The sequence below is a fragment of the Mobula hypostoma genome, chromosome 6, assembly GCF_963921235.1.
Source record: "Mobula hypostoma chromosome 6, sMobHyp1.1, whole genome shotgun sequence".
NCBI classification, from domain to species: Eukaryota; Metazoa; Chordata; class Chondrichthyes; order Myliobatiformes; family Myliobatidae; genus Mobula; species Mobula hypostoma.
Genome location: NC_086102.1, coordinates 13,267,196 through 13,285,861, shown reverse-complemented (window position 1 = coordinate 13,285,861; position 18,666 = coordinate 13,267,196). Strand labels below are relative to the sequence as shown.

Genomic DNA, 18,666 nt, shown 5'->3' with positions numbered 1-18,666 from the left:
GGGGCGGGACTGCTGTGGGGAATGCATATTCCCAGACCCTTTCCGCACGCGGGATTCTCCCCCTGCTGGTGAAGATGGCCTGGTGCCCTTTTTGGGACCGGCCCTCTGCCTGCACGCGCTGTTGTGAGCCGGTTCGTGGGTGCCAGAAAGTGGGTCGCCACATAACCCCCCCCCCCCCAGAACCGGCGATACCTCCCCCAATGTCCACAGTCTGGATCGGCCTCTGTTTGGGAGGTCTGCCCCTGCGCCGCTGTGCCTGAGCCTGGACCGGCTGCGCCAAGTCCACATGGGCCGGTTTGAGTCAGTCCACCGTGAAAACCTCCTCTCTCCCCCCAGTGTCCAGCACGAACGTGGACCCGTTGTTCCTGATCACCTTAAACGGCCCCTCGTGGGGCCGCTGTAGCGGTGCCTGGTGTCTGCCCCGTCGTACAAAAAGAAACTTACAGTTCTGCAGGGCTTTGGGTACGCAGGTCGGGCTCTGTCCGTGCTGTGAAGTGGGGATGGGGGCCAGGTTACCGAGCCTCTCCCGTAGTATATATATATAGAGCTAGGGTGCCTGAGACTTTTGTACAGTACTGTAGTAATTCTTTGTATTGCACAGTACTGCTGAAAAAAAAACAAATTTCATGACATACGTGAGTGATGATAAACCTGACTCTGATATGGGTCTCTATTGTGGACTGAGAGTGGGAAGGGGGCAGGGAGAGGGGAATCATGGTTGGGAAAAGGAGAAGGGAGAAGGGAGGGAGTGGGAAACACCAGAGAGACATTCTGCAATGATCAATAAACCAATTGTTTGGAATCAAATGAATTTGCCTGGTGTCTCAGGGCTGGGCTGGATGAATATGCACCCATGGCATCTCTCGCCCCTGGCACTCTTTCTCTTTCTCCTGTCCCACATCCTCCTGAGGTGTTCTGCCCTCCCAACATCCTTTGCTCCCGCCAAATTTACAAACCCGCTTTCTGCTCCATATTGATAAATACAGCACTGTGCAAAAGTCTTAGGCACCATAGCTATATATATGTATGTAAGACTTTTGCAGAGTGATATATATATGCCAGTAATCTAATTATCTCATTTTTAGGTGTTACGGCGTGGCTATTGCACATAAAAAAGATCGAACAAGTATTTATGTAGCACCCTTCATGACCCTAGGATATCTAAATGAGATTTACAGGCACAAACAGTAATGAAATAGCCTTGGAGCAATATACAATGGGCCTTTGTCAATTCTGGACTGTAATACATGAATAAAACAACATAAACATCATTCTCCCTCTAACAGAGCTGGGAATGTTCAATGTTGATGCTTGGCTTCTGAAACAAAAGAAAAACACTTGGAGACACTAGAGACTGCAGATTCTGGCACAAGAAATTCTGCTTATTATCTCCACGTTACCCACCTTTCTTCTATGATCCACACTTCTTTCCTATCAGATTACTTCTTCTTTAACTCTGTACCTCTTCCACCTATCACCTCCCAGCTTCTTACTTCCTTCGCCCTCCCCTCAATCCTCCCACCCTCCCCTCACCTTGTTTCATCTATCACCTCCCAACTTCTTACTTCATCCCCCACCACCCACTCATTTTCCCCCCACCTGGTCTCACCCATCACATGCGATTCAGCCATAAACATGTATACAGCCAAATGAAGTTGTTCCTCCAAGGCCAAGGTGCAAAACACAGTACATACAATCACACGCAGAACACATTTCATATAGCTACTGTTGCGTCTGTACAGCTACATATCAATCATGTAAAACACACACACATGGAGGTGAGGTTAACTGGTATTTTTTTAGATTTTTTTAGATTATGAGAACACTCGGTCCTCTTTTATTGTCATTTAGAAATGCATGCATGCATTAAGAAATGACACAATGTTTCTCCGGAGTGATATCACAGAAAACAGGACAGACCAAAGACTAACACTAACAGAACCACATAATTATAACATATAGTTACAGCAGTGCAAAACAATACCATAATTTGATGAAGAACAAACCATGGGCTCAGTAAAAAAAAGTCTCAAAGTCCCGAGTCGATTGACTCCCGAGTCCCCGATAGCAGGCGGCAAAAGGGAGAAACTCCCTGCCATAAACCTCTAGGCACCGTCAACTTGCCGATACCTTGGAAGCAGCCGACCACAGCCGACACTGAGTCCATCCGTAGGAAAACTTCGAGCTTCTGACCAGCCTCTCCGATACAGCCTCCTGAGCGCCATCATCCTCTGCTGAGCACCTTCGACCTCTCCCCGGCCGTTGAAACACGCAAAACCAAGGGTTTCGGGGCCTTCAGCTCCGGAGATTCTGGTTACCACACAGTAGCAGCGGCAGCGAAGCGGGCATTTCAGAAGTTTTCCAAATGTTCCTCCGTACTCTCACGTCTGTCTCCATCAAATCAGAATTGTGCACAGTGCCCTACTTGACAGATAACAGATATCATCACTGAAGTGGCCGCACGCGCTGCCGTCGCACCGCCATTTTCTCCCCCCTCCCATTTGCTTTACAGAGAGAGAGGACAACAGATCAATGTATATGGGTAAGTTATCAGTCAACAAGTAGTGCTAATGGGAGTCATTGCACAGAATGAAATAGATCCATACAATTTACTTGCTCCCCTTGTGTTAATGTAACATAAAACTATATATGTAACCAAACATTCAATTTCCCCTTAACGACCCATCTTCAAATAAAAAACAAGAGAAAACCTGCTTTCACAATAACAGTCCGTATCTAACTTCACTTTACTAAAGATTCAGTCTTTTGGGTGGCGCTCTATTGCTTTCAGGGTTGCACCTTTGGACATAGAAACATAGAAAACCTACAGCACATGCAGGCCCTTTGACCCACAATGCTGTGCCGAACATATATTTACTTTAGAAATTACCTAGGGTTACCCATAGCCCTCTATTTTTCTAAGCTCCATGTATCTATCTAGGAGTCTCTTAAAGGACCCTATCATATCCGCCTCCACCAGCATTGCCAGCAGCCCATTCCACGCACTCACCACTCTCTGCGTAAAAAAACTTACCCCTGACATCTCCTTTGTACCTACTTCCGAGCACCTTAAAACTGTGTGCCCTCTCGTGATAGCTATTTCACGTGGAATGGCATCAGGTTTGGCCAGGGTGTTGTCTAAGACAACTTTCTCTGTTGTTGGTATAACATTGCCATTGGTGACATGATCTTCACTGAGAGGTAATTCCTGTGGCTGTAATTTGTACGTCTTGTTGGATGCAGTTGACTCAAGTGTGTTCTTCAGTTGAGCATCCAGTGCCTGGTCCACATGAGGTCTCCATGTCTGATCTCCAATATCCACTGTGTACATCAGTGGTACAGTTCTTGTAGCTATCCTCCTGTCTTCTTAGTAATCATGTGCAAGGACTTTGTGTTCAACTTCAAAGTTTCTTACTGATTCACTTGGCAACTGGCTGAACTGTTTATTCTGAACTTTCCTCCGTGGATCTGGTTTAAGGAGGTCCATGCGAGATCTCAGGTTCCTGCTCATGAACAGCATTGCAGGTGTTTGATTTTGTCATTGCACGAACAGAGTTCTGATACACAAAGAGGAAGTTGTCCACCTTGTGCTGTGGAGAAATGCCTTCCTTGTCCATAGCTTTAATGGACTTCCTGAAGATTTGGATAAACCTTTCAACTAACCCATTCATTAATGGGTGGTGAAGATCTGACTTGAAATCTTTGATGCCATTTTTCTTCATGAATTGTCTAAAATCTTCTGACATGCATTTTTGTCTGTTAAAATACACAATTTATTCAGGTAAGCCATTTCTGGAAAAGGTACTCCTCAGAGTGGAAACATCTTTTCTGAGGTGGTTGACTTCATTGGTATGACCTCTCACCACTTCAAATAAGCATCCACAGCAATCAGAATCATGGAGTTCATAAATGGCCCAGCAAAGTCAATATGCACTCTTTGCCATGGTGAAGATGGCCGCTCCCACAGGTGTAACGTTGGCTGTGAGGGTGAATTTTGAACTTTGTGGCATCCCAAACCCCTTTTGGTCAAGCCTTCAATCTGTCTATCTACTCCCAGCCACATAGCTCCGGGCGAGACTCTTCATCTTGACTGTACCCAGGTGTCCTTCATGTAGATTCTCTAACACTCTGGTGCACATTTTAGAGGAAAGCACAACATAAAATCCACACATCAGGGTTCTTTGACACATGGACAGTTGGTCTCGTCTCACTGAGAACTCTGGAAACACAGAATTACCATGATCTGGCCATCCTTGCATGGTGATGTAGTGCTAAGTAGTGCAAAGGGGAGACATTGCAGTAGAAGAAATAGATCCATACATTATGGTTAAAATAGCACGCACAGTCCAAGATTCAAAGATTCAAAGGACACTTATTATCAAAGGATGTACTGTATACCGAATACAACCCTGAGATTCATCTTCCCACAGACAGCCACGAAACAAGGAAACACCATGGAGCCCATTCAAGGAAAAACATCAAACCCCCAACGCACAAAAAAGAATTGCGCAAACGGCAAAAAAAATAAGTGAAAAACTTCTAAATTTAAACATCAAACCATTGACCAGTCGAGGGATGTTCATAAAGTTTAGTTCAGTTCAGCTAAATTTAGCACAGTGTTGTCTGTTGACTACAGGCCGCAGAGCCAGTTCCACGCCGATCAAAATTGCACAAAGTAGCAATAAAAATTCACAAAATAATATTTGCACAAGTCCCTGATTACCATGGCCTGAAGATTGATGATGCATGGGATGTGGTCCTGGAGCCATGTTTCTGCAAGAACAAGCATGCAATTATGTAGCATTCCCCAGAATACATTCTCCACTATCAAGCGAACTCACTAATGCCTCTATTTTGTGAGGAAGCTGAGAGACTCGGTCACATACACATCACCTGGAATACATAAAATCAGTCTGTATACAGTGCTGTGCAAAAGTCTTAGACACTGTAGCTATAGATGTGTGCCCAAGACCTTTGCACAGTACTGTATACACAGTAAATTACTTGTACATTGCATGTTATAGGATTGCTTTTATTTTTGTATTTATTATGGTTTTTTATTGTGTTCTTTGTTCTTATTGTGTTTTTTGTTTGCTCTGCATCTGATCTGGAGAAGCAATCATTTTGTTCTTTACACTCGTGCTGAAGAATGACAATAAACAATCTTGAACTATGTGCCTATAAAAGAGCTCAAGTTTAACGTCTTCGATAGACTCGATTGTGAAGCAAGTTCAATGAGATGAAAATGTTAATTCTCCTCCTATGTAATATGTTTTATATCGCAGTTTGGAGTTCTCCTGTAAAACCTTTGCATGACTCTTTGTGTGGTAGTTGCATTAAGGTGAATGTGGTTTCTTTGAGGTGCCCTGGGTTTGAGGCTGCAGAGGAAGGCAGTACCCCAAACTTAGCATATCACCTCCTGTGCTCAGGAGGCAATGAAGCCATTCTACCCAACTGGTGGACAGAGGGACACACACAAAATGTTGGAGGAACTCAGCAGGCTAGGCAGCATCTATGTTTCGGGCCGAAGCCCTTTAGCAGAGCTTCCAGCCTGAAGCGTTGACTGTACTCTTTTCATTAGATGCTGCCTGGCCTGCTGAATTCCTCCAGCATTTTGTGTGTGTTGCTCAGATTTCCAGCCTCTGCAGATTTTCTCTTGTTTGTGGTGGACAGAGGGAATGTTTAATAAGGGAGCTCTTCCCCCGCCACCGCCTGGTTTGTTTTTTGCTGATTTCTTTCTTCTAGCTCACTCTGCTCCCTCTACTCTGCTCTCTGAAGCAGTGCACTATAAATCGCCCTCCACACCCCCGCCCCCTGGCAACCCCGCCGTTTTCAATAATATACTATTTCAAAATGGTCTGCTCAAGCCCGAATTCATCAGGGTGATGTGTTTTGTCGAGGCTGCAGACCATGTGAGCAGGCTGGAATGAGTTATCGCGTGCAGGTTTCAAAACTCATCACAGCCTCGGGCGTTTAAAGGCTATTGAGGAGGTCTTTGGAGTTCCTTGTGAGAACGGCAGCATCAGTCAGAATAATGCATGATCTGTCCTACGGTCCGTCCTGCACTGCAGAGATAATGATCGTGGCAAAGGTTAGAGAGAATTTGTGTAAAGTACTCTGCTGCCGTGGAGCCTGTCACAGCACAGTAACATCTTTCAGGCTGGAGGTTCCCTTTCGCCCACAGCCTGTCTATCTCCCTTTTCATGTTCGCAGTCAGGGTTGTAGAGTCGTAGTTGACAGACTGAGTCACAGTGAGAGGTTGGGACATGGCTTGCTGCAGGGTGAGGGGCGATTTCATGGAGATGTTTAACATCATGAGAGGGTTGGATAGGGTGAATGTGCCAATCTTTTTCTAGGAATTCTAGGGGTCTGGGAATCAAGAATTTGTGTGCATAGATTGTTGCCCTGCGGCCCATGTTCCATGTGTTTTTGTTTACACTTTTTTTTTGCTATTTGTGCGATTTGTCCTCTTTTGCAAATTGGATATAAGTGTTTGCTTTTAGTGAATTTTATTGTATTTCTTTGTTTAGTTAGTGCCTGCAAGAACATGAATCTCAGGGTTGTATATGATACACATACATCTATAATAAATTTAAATTTAGAACTTTGAACTTGAAGCTAGGCTCAGGGTGAGAGGAGAGAGATTTAATAGGAACCTGAGGGGCAACTTTTTAACACAGAACATAGAACACTACAACAGAGGACAGGCCGTTTGGCTCATGATGTTGTGCCGACCTTTTAACCTACTCCAAGGTCATCCTAACTCTTCCCTCCTCAATAGCCCACCATTTTTGTCTCATCCATGTGCCTATCTAAGAATTTCTAAAGTGTCCCATATGTGTTTTCCTCAACCACCACCCTTGGTGTGGTGTTTCACACACCCACCACTCTCTGTATCAAAAACCTACCTTTGACATCCCCACTTCAGCTTCCTCCAATCACTTTAAAGTTATGCCCCATCATATTAGCCAGTTCCACCCTGAGGCGGGAGGAGAAGATGGCGGCACGTCTGCGTGTGCACAGCTCTCCGGAGAAAAACGATATCGTATCTGTTAAATAGGGGCTGTGGACAATTCTGATTTGATGGAGAATGGACGTGAAAGCACAGAGGAACATCTGGAGAAATTTCTGAAACGCTCGTTCGCTGCTGTCGTTACTGTGTGGTCGGGAATCTTTCGGAGGGTAGGCCTCAAAATCCCCGGCCTTGCCTGCTTTTGGTGACCGTGAAGGAGGTCGAATCGTTCGGACAGAGATGGCGCTCAGTACTCGGTGTCGGAGAGCTGATCAGAGCTCGAAGTTTTCGGATGACTCAGAGTCGGATTGTGGTCGGCATGGCAGGGAGAGTTTTTCTTCCTTCTCCTGTCTGCGTGAGATGTAGGACATTTGAGAAACTTTGAACTTTACTGTGCTCACAGATTTCTTCATCAAGTTATGGTATTGTTACACTGTTTGTAATTATATGTTATAATTATGTGGTTTTGTCAGTTTTTTTCAGTCTTGGTTTGTCCTGTGTTTTGTGATATCACACTGGAGGAAATAATGTATCATTTCTTAATGCATGCATTACTAAATAACAATAAAAGAGGACTACATGTCTTCATAATCACATCCACTCAATCTATGACTCTTTTCATCTTCTCACCTCTATCAAGACAATTCTCATCCTGCTTCACTCCAAAGAGATAAGTCCTGGTTCACGAAACCTATTCTCATAAGATATACTCTCTAACCCAGACAGCATCCTGGTAAACCTCCTCTGCACCCTCTCTCAAGATCCCACATGCTTCCTATAAAGAAGTGACCAGAAATGAACACGCTACTCCAAACGTGGTCTAACCAGGGTTTTATAGAGCTGCAGTATTACATCAATTTCACCCAGAGGAACAAAACTGCCAGAGGAAGTGGTTGAGGCAGGAAGGTGGAGAGAATTCTGACTGGATGCATCTCAGCCTGCTGCAGAAGCTGTAGTGATCAGGATTGCAAGAAGCTGAAAAAGATGCAAACTCAGCCAGTTCCATCACGGACCCAACCCTCCTAGTCATCGAAAACATCTTCGAGAGCCAATGTCTCAAGAAGGTGGCATCCATCACAAAGGACCCTCACTATATGGGTCGTGCCCTCTTCTCATTACTACCATCAGGGAGGAGATACAGGAGCCTGAAAATCCATTCTCAATTATTCAGAACCAGCTTCCTCCCCTCCATGATCAGATTTCTGAATGGTCCGTGAATCCATGAACATCACCTCATTATTATTTTTTGTGCTATTTATTTATTTGGTGATTACTGTAAGTAGTAGTGCAATCATTTGAATCAAGTGTACTGTTCTCCATTGGTGGGTTCTCAGATGGAATCCACATGTTCTGGTGCAGTAAGGGAACAAAAAGTGGGTGTTAGCTGTGGTTAGTGGTTGAGTCATTTGGTTGTATAGTCTTTCATTTCATATCTGCTGCTTGCTTTCTGGGGCACAGCGGATGTCAATCTCTGTCCCTCTTGAACAGATTTCCTTGAGGTGTACCTATTGAGTGCAACATCTTCCCATATTTTACATGTAATGTTGAATTTCATCAGGCTGATTTTGATATTATACTTCAAGCATTTCCTTTGCCCACCAGGGGCTCGCTGACCTTCATTCAATAGAGAATAAAGGGTCTGTTTGGGAGACATGAATTAGGCGTTCTGATGACATGACCTATCCATCAGAGTTGATGTTGATTTATCATGGTGGAGATGCTCTTCATGTTGGCGTTCTCTAGTGTGCTGGTGTTAGTGCATCTGTCCTTTCAGGTGATTTTCAAAATCTTCTGTAAGGAACTTTGGTGGTATTATCCCAGGGATTTCAGGTACTTATTGAAGGTGATCCATAATTCTGCTCAACAAGTAATGCAGGAAGGATGAGTGCTCTATAAGCTGAAAGTTGTGTTTGGACTTATAGGTCACGGCCTTCAAAGACTCTTTTCCTTTATCTTGCATGGCTCCACTTGTACTACTCAGCTGGTGGTTGATCTCAGAGTGGATGTCTGCTTTTTTGAGGAGAGAATGCTGCCAAGGTAGGGAAAGTGGTCTACAGTTTCAGGGTAGCATCGTCAACTTATATAGAAGGCTGGATAAGTGGCTGGTTGGGTGGCTTATATCGGGCTGTGTGTATGTCATCAAAAGTTCATGAATTTCCAATGATTTTATGCCTGTGCACTGTACTCTTGGGTTACAGGGTGGAGATACACCCCTAACAAAGAAGATGTAAGGCACTCCCTCCCTCCGCTAGCCTGCAAATCACCCTTGGGCAAGGTGTAGCACCTGTAATCGCAGACACAGGAAGTCATGGGAACAGGTGGTGGATGGTCGTATAAGCAGCTGGTGCATATCACACGTCCTGGTTATACGATCATTCATGCCAGGCAGACAATCTCTGAAGAGTATTGATAATGGCTGGGGTCACCAATCTTGTAAAGACACTGCCCGGATGAAGGTAGTGGCAAACCACTTCTGTAGAAAAATTTGCCAAGAGCAATCATGGTCGTACAGCATGGCATACAGACACATAGCATAACTGTACTATAGCAACAGTGAACTGTGGAGACCAAGTCATTTGGTGTATTTAAGGAAAAAATTGATACCTTATTGATTCATAAGTGGCTTCATAGTGCTCAGGCAGCTCAGTGTGTCCTACAGTACGGTAACAGGCCCTTCAGCCCAAACGGCCATGCTGACCAAGGTACCTCATCCAAAGTGGTCCTATTTGCTAGTTATATAGAGAAAGCAAGTCAATGGATTGGAAAAAGAGAAAGGCCACGATGGATAGGTGGAGCTTGTTCAATGGGCTGAATAGACAAATTGTCTGATTCTGTCTGATATCTAATAGTCTTTTAAGGGAGCCTGTTCCAATAGGAGGAGGGTCAGTAACCAAGGTCACCAAGATCATAATGTTTGTCAGGGGAGTGAGAGCAGAGATAAGGAGGTGATTTTGCCATAATGCAGGATGTTGCTTGTGATTTAAACTGCATGCCAAGGTGGTGCTTGTGTACATCGCTCCTTCAGTTGACATCTTTTGGATAGATCATGAAACCACATATTTCATGTCTTGTATGTCTTTTACACTTGTTTTTCTTCTTGAATGTGATTCTGGAACTGTTGGAGCCTGTAACTTGCATTTCGGGTGTTCTAGCGCTCTGCAGTCTCCGAGAGGATTCTGGGAGGCAGAGTTAGCATGCATGAACCTCATGGTGAGAAGGCTGTGGGGCGGCTGCGGGGCACGAGCCAATGCTCAACTCCATTTCGCTGATTAAAGCAACAAGGGAGATTTAAACGTCAAGGCAAATGTGGAATGTGAGCACAGGCTGCTTGTCTTATGATGGTCAGTGAGATCACTCTACTACTGGAGGGGAAGAATGGGAGGAAAGATGTGGAAGCATTGGAAAGGGTACAGAGGAGATTTACCAGGATGCTGCCTGGTTTAGAGAATATGCATTATGATCAGAGATTAAGGGAGCTAGGGCTTTACTCTTTGGAGAGAAGGAGGATGAGAGGAGACATGATAGAGGTGTACAAGATAATAAGAGGAATAGATAGAGTGGATAGCCAGCGCCTCTTCCCCAGGGCACCACTGCTCAATACAAGAGGACATGGCTTTAAGGTAAGGGGTGGGAAGTTCAAGGGGGATATTAGAGGAAGGTTTTTTACTCAGAGAGTGGTTGGTGCGTGGACTGCACTGCCTGAGTCAGTGGTGGAGGCAGATACACTAGTGAAGTTTAAGAGACTACTAGACAGGTATATAGAGGAATTTAAAGTGGGGGGTTATATGGGAGGCAGGGTTTGAGGGTCGGCACAACATTGTAGGCCAAAGGGCCTGTACTGTGCTGTACTATTCTATGTTCTATGTTCTATAAAAGCAATTGAACACTACTTAACACATCTATGAAACGAAGAGTGAAAAGATATTGCACGGTTTATTCATGTAAATAACTACTACTACTGCTACTACGTCGACTCAGGCCTAGGGGACCGGCATTGGGCACGATGACAGACTCTCCACTTCTCCCTCTCCCTCATCAGTGTGTTCAGTTCATCTACATTAGCTGCGCTGCTGTCTTCTAGGAGCGTGTTGACCATAGTCTTGGGAGGGCGCCTAGGGTTCATCCTCCCGTGCTTGGGCTCCCATATGATGACTAGGCTGGCAGGTAGCTCGGGGTGGCGTAGATAGTGCCCTGCTGGTTGCAGTCTTCTCGCCTCGATTTTAGAGGTGAGCATCGGTAGGTTGTTCTAGAGCTCGACGTTGGTCATGTGCTGTTGTCAGCTCATGTCAAGAGCCATCCGGAGCATTCGTGTATAGCAACCATCTAGAGACTTTCACATCATTTTGGTGAGTGTCCATGTCTCGCGTCCATACGTGAGAATGGACTCCATGACTGCTATGAAAATCCTCTTTTTAAGCCCTCTGGTCAGGTCGACTTCCAGATTTCCTTCATGTTGTTCGTAGCCCTCCACACCAGCACCTTCCGTATCTTTATGTCCTTCTCCAAACTCATCATTCTTGACCCGAGGTACTTGTAGTCAAAGACTTTCTTCATGGTATCATTCTCTACGGTCTTGAGAGTACCTTCATCGCAGTTAAACGCCATGTACTCTGTCTTTTTAGCGTTTAGGTGAAGTCCAACTTTATTGCACTCAATTTCCACTTTTGTCAGTAGCTGCTGTGTTTCCTCCATCTGGTCAGAGAGCAGGACTATGTCATCTGCAAAATCGAGATGTAAATAAAATTAAAGCTTATTTCTCACATGAACATCAAAACATACAGTGAAATATACAGTTTTGCATCAACAATCAACACAGGCTGAGAATGATGCTGAAGGCAGTCTGTAAGTGTGGCCACAATTCCCGCACCAGCATAGCATGCTCACAACTTACTTGGAAATTATTTTTATCATGAATAAATTTTATAAATTTATAAATGTTATAAATTTTATTTTGATTAATAAAAACAGAAAAGCTTGTAATGGCATAGCATCGAAGACACAAGATTCACAAGACATATAAATTAAGCATAAATTATATAAAATTATACAAGATTTACACAGAGAGTGTTAGGCACCTGAAACGCACTGCCAGATGATAGAATTCCAACATTTAAGAGGCATTTAATCAGGTGCATGAACAGGCAGGGAACGTGTGAAAACAGATCTTGCAAAGGCAAAGGAAATTAATTTGTACTGGCATCATGTTCGGCACAGGCCTCCTGAGCCAAAATGTTTCTGTGCTCTCTGTCTCTCTCTCTGTTCTCCATTCTCTTTTACCTTCTCTCCTCTGTCTACTTCTCTCTCAGAATCAGAAACATATCATTGACATGTGTTGCAAAATTTGTTTTGTAGCAGCAATACAATGAAAGACATAAAAAGAACTAAGTTAAAATAAAAATAACATAATAAGTAGTGCAAAAGAGAAATAGCATTTCTCTTCCTCCCTCTCTCTCCCTTTCTTTCACTCTGTCTTTCACTGTTCCTCTTCCTGAATCTCCCTGAAGTTTGTTTTTCTTCACTCCAGCCATAAGCTGAATGCCAGTTAATGTCTGGAGCCCACTAACCTATGACAGTTCTGGAATAGGAGGTAATCAATTGTTTCACCAGAAGATAGGATCAGCAGCTGAAGACCAGAGGTGGAGATTGGAGGAATAAAACTGATTGTTCCAGAGTAAGCCAGCATGAATTTAGTGGGTCAAATAGCCTCATTCTGTGCCATTTTGAACTTCCAATACATTCCTTCCTTCTCCTCCCTCTCTGAGGCAACTTCCATTACCTCACCTGATGTCCCCCGTGAAGATCAATAACCTGTTTGATTATCACATGTCTGGTGACACGTTTAAGGTGTTTAAAATGCACTGATGTGAGTTGCCAAGTCCGGCTGGAGGTTTGGTCACATGATCCCAATCTGCCCCAAGCTCCTCCTCTTACTATTGGTCACCCTCACAGCACACTTAGCAACAACACCACAACCCCCAAATGGTGGTCAAGCAATACTCAATTATCAATACTTTAACTCCAATGGATAAAAATGGTCATTGAAAGATCACAGGAACACAATTATCTTTTTTAAAGTACCCTTGATATTTCTCCAAGGTTTTCATGCAGAGAAATAGCTCTCAGAGCTTCCTTGCTGATTATCGTGTGAAGAAAAGGGAGCCCCGTGGAGCTGTATAACACCCACAATCCTGGAGTACCTTAAAAGAGTAAACACAGTATTAAACATACACTTAGTGGCCACTTTATTAGGCACACCTGCTCATTAATGCAAATAACAAATCAGCCAATCATTTGGCAGCAACTCAGTGCACAAAAGCATGCAGGCATGGTCAGGAGGTTCAGTTGTTGTTCAGATCAAACATCAGAATGGGGAAGAAATATGATCTAAGTGTGTTTGACCATGGAATGATTGTTGGTGTCTGACTGGATGTTTTGAGAATCTCAGAAACTGTTGACCTTCTGGGATTTTCATGCACAACAGTCTCTAGAGTTTACAGGGAATGGAGCAAAACACAAAAAAACATGCTCAGTGAGCAGCAGTTTTGTGGGCACAAAAACCTTGAGAGAAGTCATGGGACAATGCCCAGACTGGTCAAGGTGACAGGAAGGTGGCAGTAACTCAAATAACCACGTCAAACCTAGAAATGTGAATCAGCTACAGCAGCAGAAAACAACAACTGGTTCCACCCTTGTACCTAATAAAATGTCCACTGAGTATAACTTTCAACTGCTTTGGAACACAGTGATTTAAATACCAACATGGAATGATAATTATCCCAAAGTTGAAAAGGAATTTATTATCTAAGTATGCATGTGCTACCCTGAGATGTATTTTCTTGTGGGCATTTACAGAAAAGTAAAGAAATGCAATAGAATTTGCTTAAAACTATAAATAACAGAGACCGATAAGTAACCAATGTTCCGAAGAAGACAAATTGTGCAAAAATAATTAAATAAATCGGAGTTACTGAGTCCCTGAAAGTGGGTCCACAGACTGTGGAGCCAGTTCAGTGTTGTGGTGAATGAAGTTGTCCAGGCTGGTTCAGGAGCCTGATGGTTGTAGGGTAATAACTGTTCCTGAGGGGCCCAAGGCTCCTGTACCTCCGCCCTAACATGTGAGTGAGTGGAGAGCATATCCTCAATGATGGGGATCCGAGATGGTGGCTGCTGCTTTCTTGTAGCAGTGCTCCGTGCAACTATGCTCAATGATGGGTAGGGCTCCGCCTTATTTATTTACTGATATTATTTCTTTCTTTTTGTACTTGCACATTTTGTTGTCTTTTGCACTCTGGTTGAATGCCCAAGTTGATGTGGTCTTCCAATTATTCTGTTATGGTTGTTATTCTATTATGGAGTAATTGAGTGTGCCCACAGGAAAATGAATCTCAGGCTTGTATATGGTGACATGTATGTACTTTGATAATAAGTTTACTTGGAACTTTGAACTGTGTTTAGACTGTGTCCACCACTTTTAGTAGACCATTCCATCCCTGGGCATTGGTGTTTCCATACCAGACCATAGCATAGCAATGCATCGCTTTTAAAATATCACTTTCAAAAAGGCTGCAGAAAAGAGTCATGAGGAACTGGAGGGCTTGAGATATAAGCAAAGACTGACTAGCTGGAGCTTATTTCTCTCTGAAGTATTAGAGTATGTGGGATGACCTTACAGTACATTAGTGGAGAAAATCATGATAGGTAGAGGTAGTGTGCATGGTCAGTGTAGGGGAATCTCAAACTGGTGGCCATTGATTTTAGATGAAAGGAGTAAAATTTAAAAGTGTCCCAAGAGACATACTGTGTTTTTCACACAGATGGTGGTGGGCTTATGGAATGAGAGGCCAGAGGCAGGTCCAATTACAATATTTAAACTACATTAGGATCAGTTCTTGGATAGAAATGACCATAAGAATTAAGCCATTCAGCCCATTGACTCTATGCCATAACATCACAGCTGATTCATTTTCCCTCTCAACCCCATTCTTCTGCCTTCTCCCTGTAACCTTTGCCACCCTTATTAATCAAGAACATATCAACCTCCACTTTATATCTACCCAGTGACATGGCTTCCATAGCTGACTGTGGCAATGAATTCCACAGACTTACCATTCTCTGTTCTAAAGGGGAATCCTTCTTTGCTGGTCTTAGACTCTCTCTCTGTTGGAAACATTCTCTGCACATCTACTCTATCGAGGTCTTTCAATATTCAGTAAGTTTCAATGAGTTCCCCTTCATTCTTCTAACCTTCAGTGAGCATAGACAGGCCCAAAGCCTAGAAACACTGAAAAGCAGAGAAGGATGTGGGCCAAATTCAGGCAAATGGGTCAAACTCAGGAAAGCACCTTGTTTCTGTGCTGCATAACTCTATGACAATAATTTTATAATAGTTAACATTGTAGGCCTTTTCAGTACAAGTTTTCTTTGATTACAGACTAAGATTAAATGAATGCTTCTGTCGTTGTTTTGGTCACAGTAATAGCTGGCAATCATTTCAGCTCAAGCGATTACTCTGTCAAATAACAATTTCAACAAATTCCATTTAACTCTACCTTGTGGCAAGTTGTGTGTTTGCGTCCTGTTCACTTATCACCGCAAGGAGACACTTCACAGTGAATTATTGACTTTTGGGTTCTGTCTGTATGGACCAAAAGTGGGGAGGATAGGATTAAGATCAATGGCAGGGAATGAGAGATGGCTTGCAATCTGGGCTCTATTACCACTCGCAGATTCAAATAATTGATTTTTCTCTTTTGTCTTTTATCCAGCCGTCCTGCAAGTGACAATTTCTCTGGGCAAAGTGGAACTCAGTGTGGGAGAATCCAAGTTCTTCACCTGCACAGGTATGTCCAAAGATTACTGGGAAACTCTGGCACTGATCTGGTGCCAGATACCTGCTCAGGTAGGGCCAAGCTTAGGTTGTTGTCTCTCCTCATGCTAAATGGACCCCGGCAGGTGGAATGTGTGTTCAATTTTTCATTGAGTTATTGCTAGCTCTCAGGGTGATCCTATTCTTGGACTTGGTCCCTTGTACCCTGTTCTCTCAAACATGCTGTTAGATATGTGGATTATGACCAAAGGAAAAACGGCTGGAGCCGCTTAGTGCATCAAAAATCAAACTTACAAACATTAGTGAAAATAGTGAAAAGAAAATTGCTAGTATTAACAAAAAGATATCTACCAGAAAGCACAATAATATCTCCATACTATTTTTGTCCAGAGTGAACTCCTGGCAGCCCTGATTTCTCTCCCCTGCTAAAAGCGAAGAGCCCCATTTATTAGGCATAACAAGGACTCACCATCTTCAATTACCAACCAATCTAACTTAAATCTAGACGTGAATTAGAATATAGTGCCTCCCCCAATGCAGTTACAATCATATTTCAAAATAAACAGAAGTATCGACCTTAAATACAGTGTACAAGCAACATATACACATATCCCCATGACTAAAGAAACGGAATATTCTGCTGTGTATGGAGGGAAAGGCACTATAAAGTCAACTTAAGGGCATCATCTCAGTTTAAAACCCATTATAAGAAGATACTGAAGGCATTGAAATGAACACACTCATTGCAACAATGGCAGACTGACAGGGCGATGGCTGTGTGTGTGTGTATGTGTAAATACATATGTGTATGAAATGTGTTTACCGAGTGTTCTCCGTCACATTACTACCCTCCTCTCCTGCAGTGACGGTGCTCGGCAGCCAAGGCAGGTAGTCTGCAGTAACATTTCCTTTCCCTGCTTTATGATGGATACATAATTTGAAGGGTTGGAGCTGCAGGTATCACTGTGTCACTCTCGCATTATGGCCCTTCATTGTCTGAATCCACGCTGAAGCTCTCCATCACACATGCCTATCATCTTCAACCTGATTCTCTTCCTAAGCAACAAAATGAGGGATATTTTTGCAGTAACTAGTTAAGATTAAGATCGGCTTTATTTGTTGCATGTGCTTTAAGACATTGAATCTTCATCAGTCTTTGTTTAGGTATAATTGTTCAAATTCCCACCACTGCCTGTAAGCAGTTTGTACGTTCTCCCCGTGACCATGTGGGTTTCCTCCGGGTGATCCACTTTCCTCACTCGGTCAAAGAGCAAACCAGCTGGTAGGTTACTTCGTCCATGTAAACTGTGCCGTGATTTGGCAAGGGTTAAATCAGGGGATTGCTGCATGGCTCGAAGGGCCAGAAGGGCCTGTTCTGTGCTGTATCAAATAAATAAATATTCTATTGTATTTGTTTATTTTTGTACAGATACCCGCATGAAAATGCATCTAAAAGAATAATTTATTAGGTCTCAACACATTCTGAACATTGCGAATGTGTTGCACATGAACACGTTCTCATTAATCTTTGTGGATGAAAACGGAGAAATTATCGCACTTATTAGTGGAATTGACTGATGCTGATAGAAAGGATTACATTCCTAATGTTACATAGGTTAATCTGCTTCTTAATGCAACATGTTAAAGGTGATCGTACAGATGCATTGAATATTTATCCGTTGTTTTCTTGATCTGCCTCTCTTTCATTGATATATTGATCTATTCATGCCTTTGTATCTCCTCGGCTTAATTGCTCCACACAAGAGCAGAATCAGAAACAGAGAGTTTATTATCACCAGCAGAGAGTATGTCATGAGGTTTTTTTTTTAGCAGCAGTACAGTGCAATATATTCAAAAAAGACAATATTACAAGCCCCTTTCGTTCCTCCCACCCACTCACACACACAATTAAGCCTTCAACTGCAGGACAGGTCACCTTTGGGCCTCTAGCCTCCAATCTCCAGTTGACTTGATGCTGGACCTCCAGCTTTCTCAGTGGACTCCCAGGGCTTTGGTCATCAAGCCCCAAATTCTAGACATTGCATCGACTTTCAGGATTTGACCAGAACTTAACGATGATGGGACCCTTACTCCATACCTCGAGCTCGGGACTCACTGATGACAGGATCACGAACTCCAGCCCTCAAACTCTACACTCACCGATGATGGGACCCAGATCTCCAGGCCTCAAACTCCAAACTTGCCAATGATGGGACCCTGAACTCCAGGCTTTGAACACCAAACTTGCCAATGATGGGACCCTGAACTCCAGGCCTCAAACACCAAACTTGCCAATGATGGGACCCCAAACTCCAGGCCTCAAACACCACACTCACCAATGACAAGAGCTATGGGATGTTTCAGTGGACATGTTAAGGAGCATACTTGATAAATTAGGGCAGATGTTTGAGCATTGGGGGTTAGTGACAGGAATTTGCAGTTTGTCACAAATAATATTTCACCTGCTAAAATTTGTCACTGTTATGTGTTTCTACCATCCAAACATCTATGCTAAAGGCATTAATGTATAAAATCTACTCCAGGTAATACTCCAGCTGAACTCAGTTGATCTGTCTGTCATTCTGCAATGTGCAGTAATTTGATACAGCTGTTTAAAACCATGAAGTTCTGATGCAGCTGGACAGAAAAGTAGCCAGAAAGAGAAAGATGAATATGATAGGCAGATCAAAACACACCTAAGACTGGAACGGAATGGTAGTGTGGCAGTTAGCGTAATGCTATTACAGCGCCAGTGATCCAGGTTCAATTCCCTCCGCTGTCTGTAAGGAGTTTGCAAGTTCTCCTTGTGACGGTGTGGGTTTCCTTC

The 18,666-nt window shown here is 43.4% G+C and overlaps 1 protein-coding gene across 2 annotated transcripts in view; it reads left to right on the top strand.

Moving 5' to 3' along the window:
- LOC134347828 (neural cell adhesion molecule 2-like) overlaps positions 1-18,666 on the top strand; it is a 632,407-nt gene that overhangs the window by 189,284 nt on the left and 424,457 nt on the right. For both annotated transcript variants that reach the window (XM_063050290.1, XM_063050291.1), the window contains exon 2: positions 15,778-15,852. In XM_063050290.1, coding sequence (XP_062906360.1) covers positions 15,778-15,852 — 75 coding nt within the window. The remainder of the gene's footprint in view (positions 1-15,777; positions 15,853-18,666) is intronic.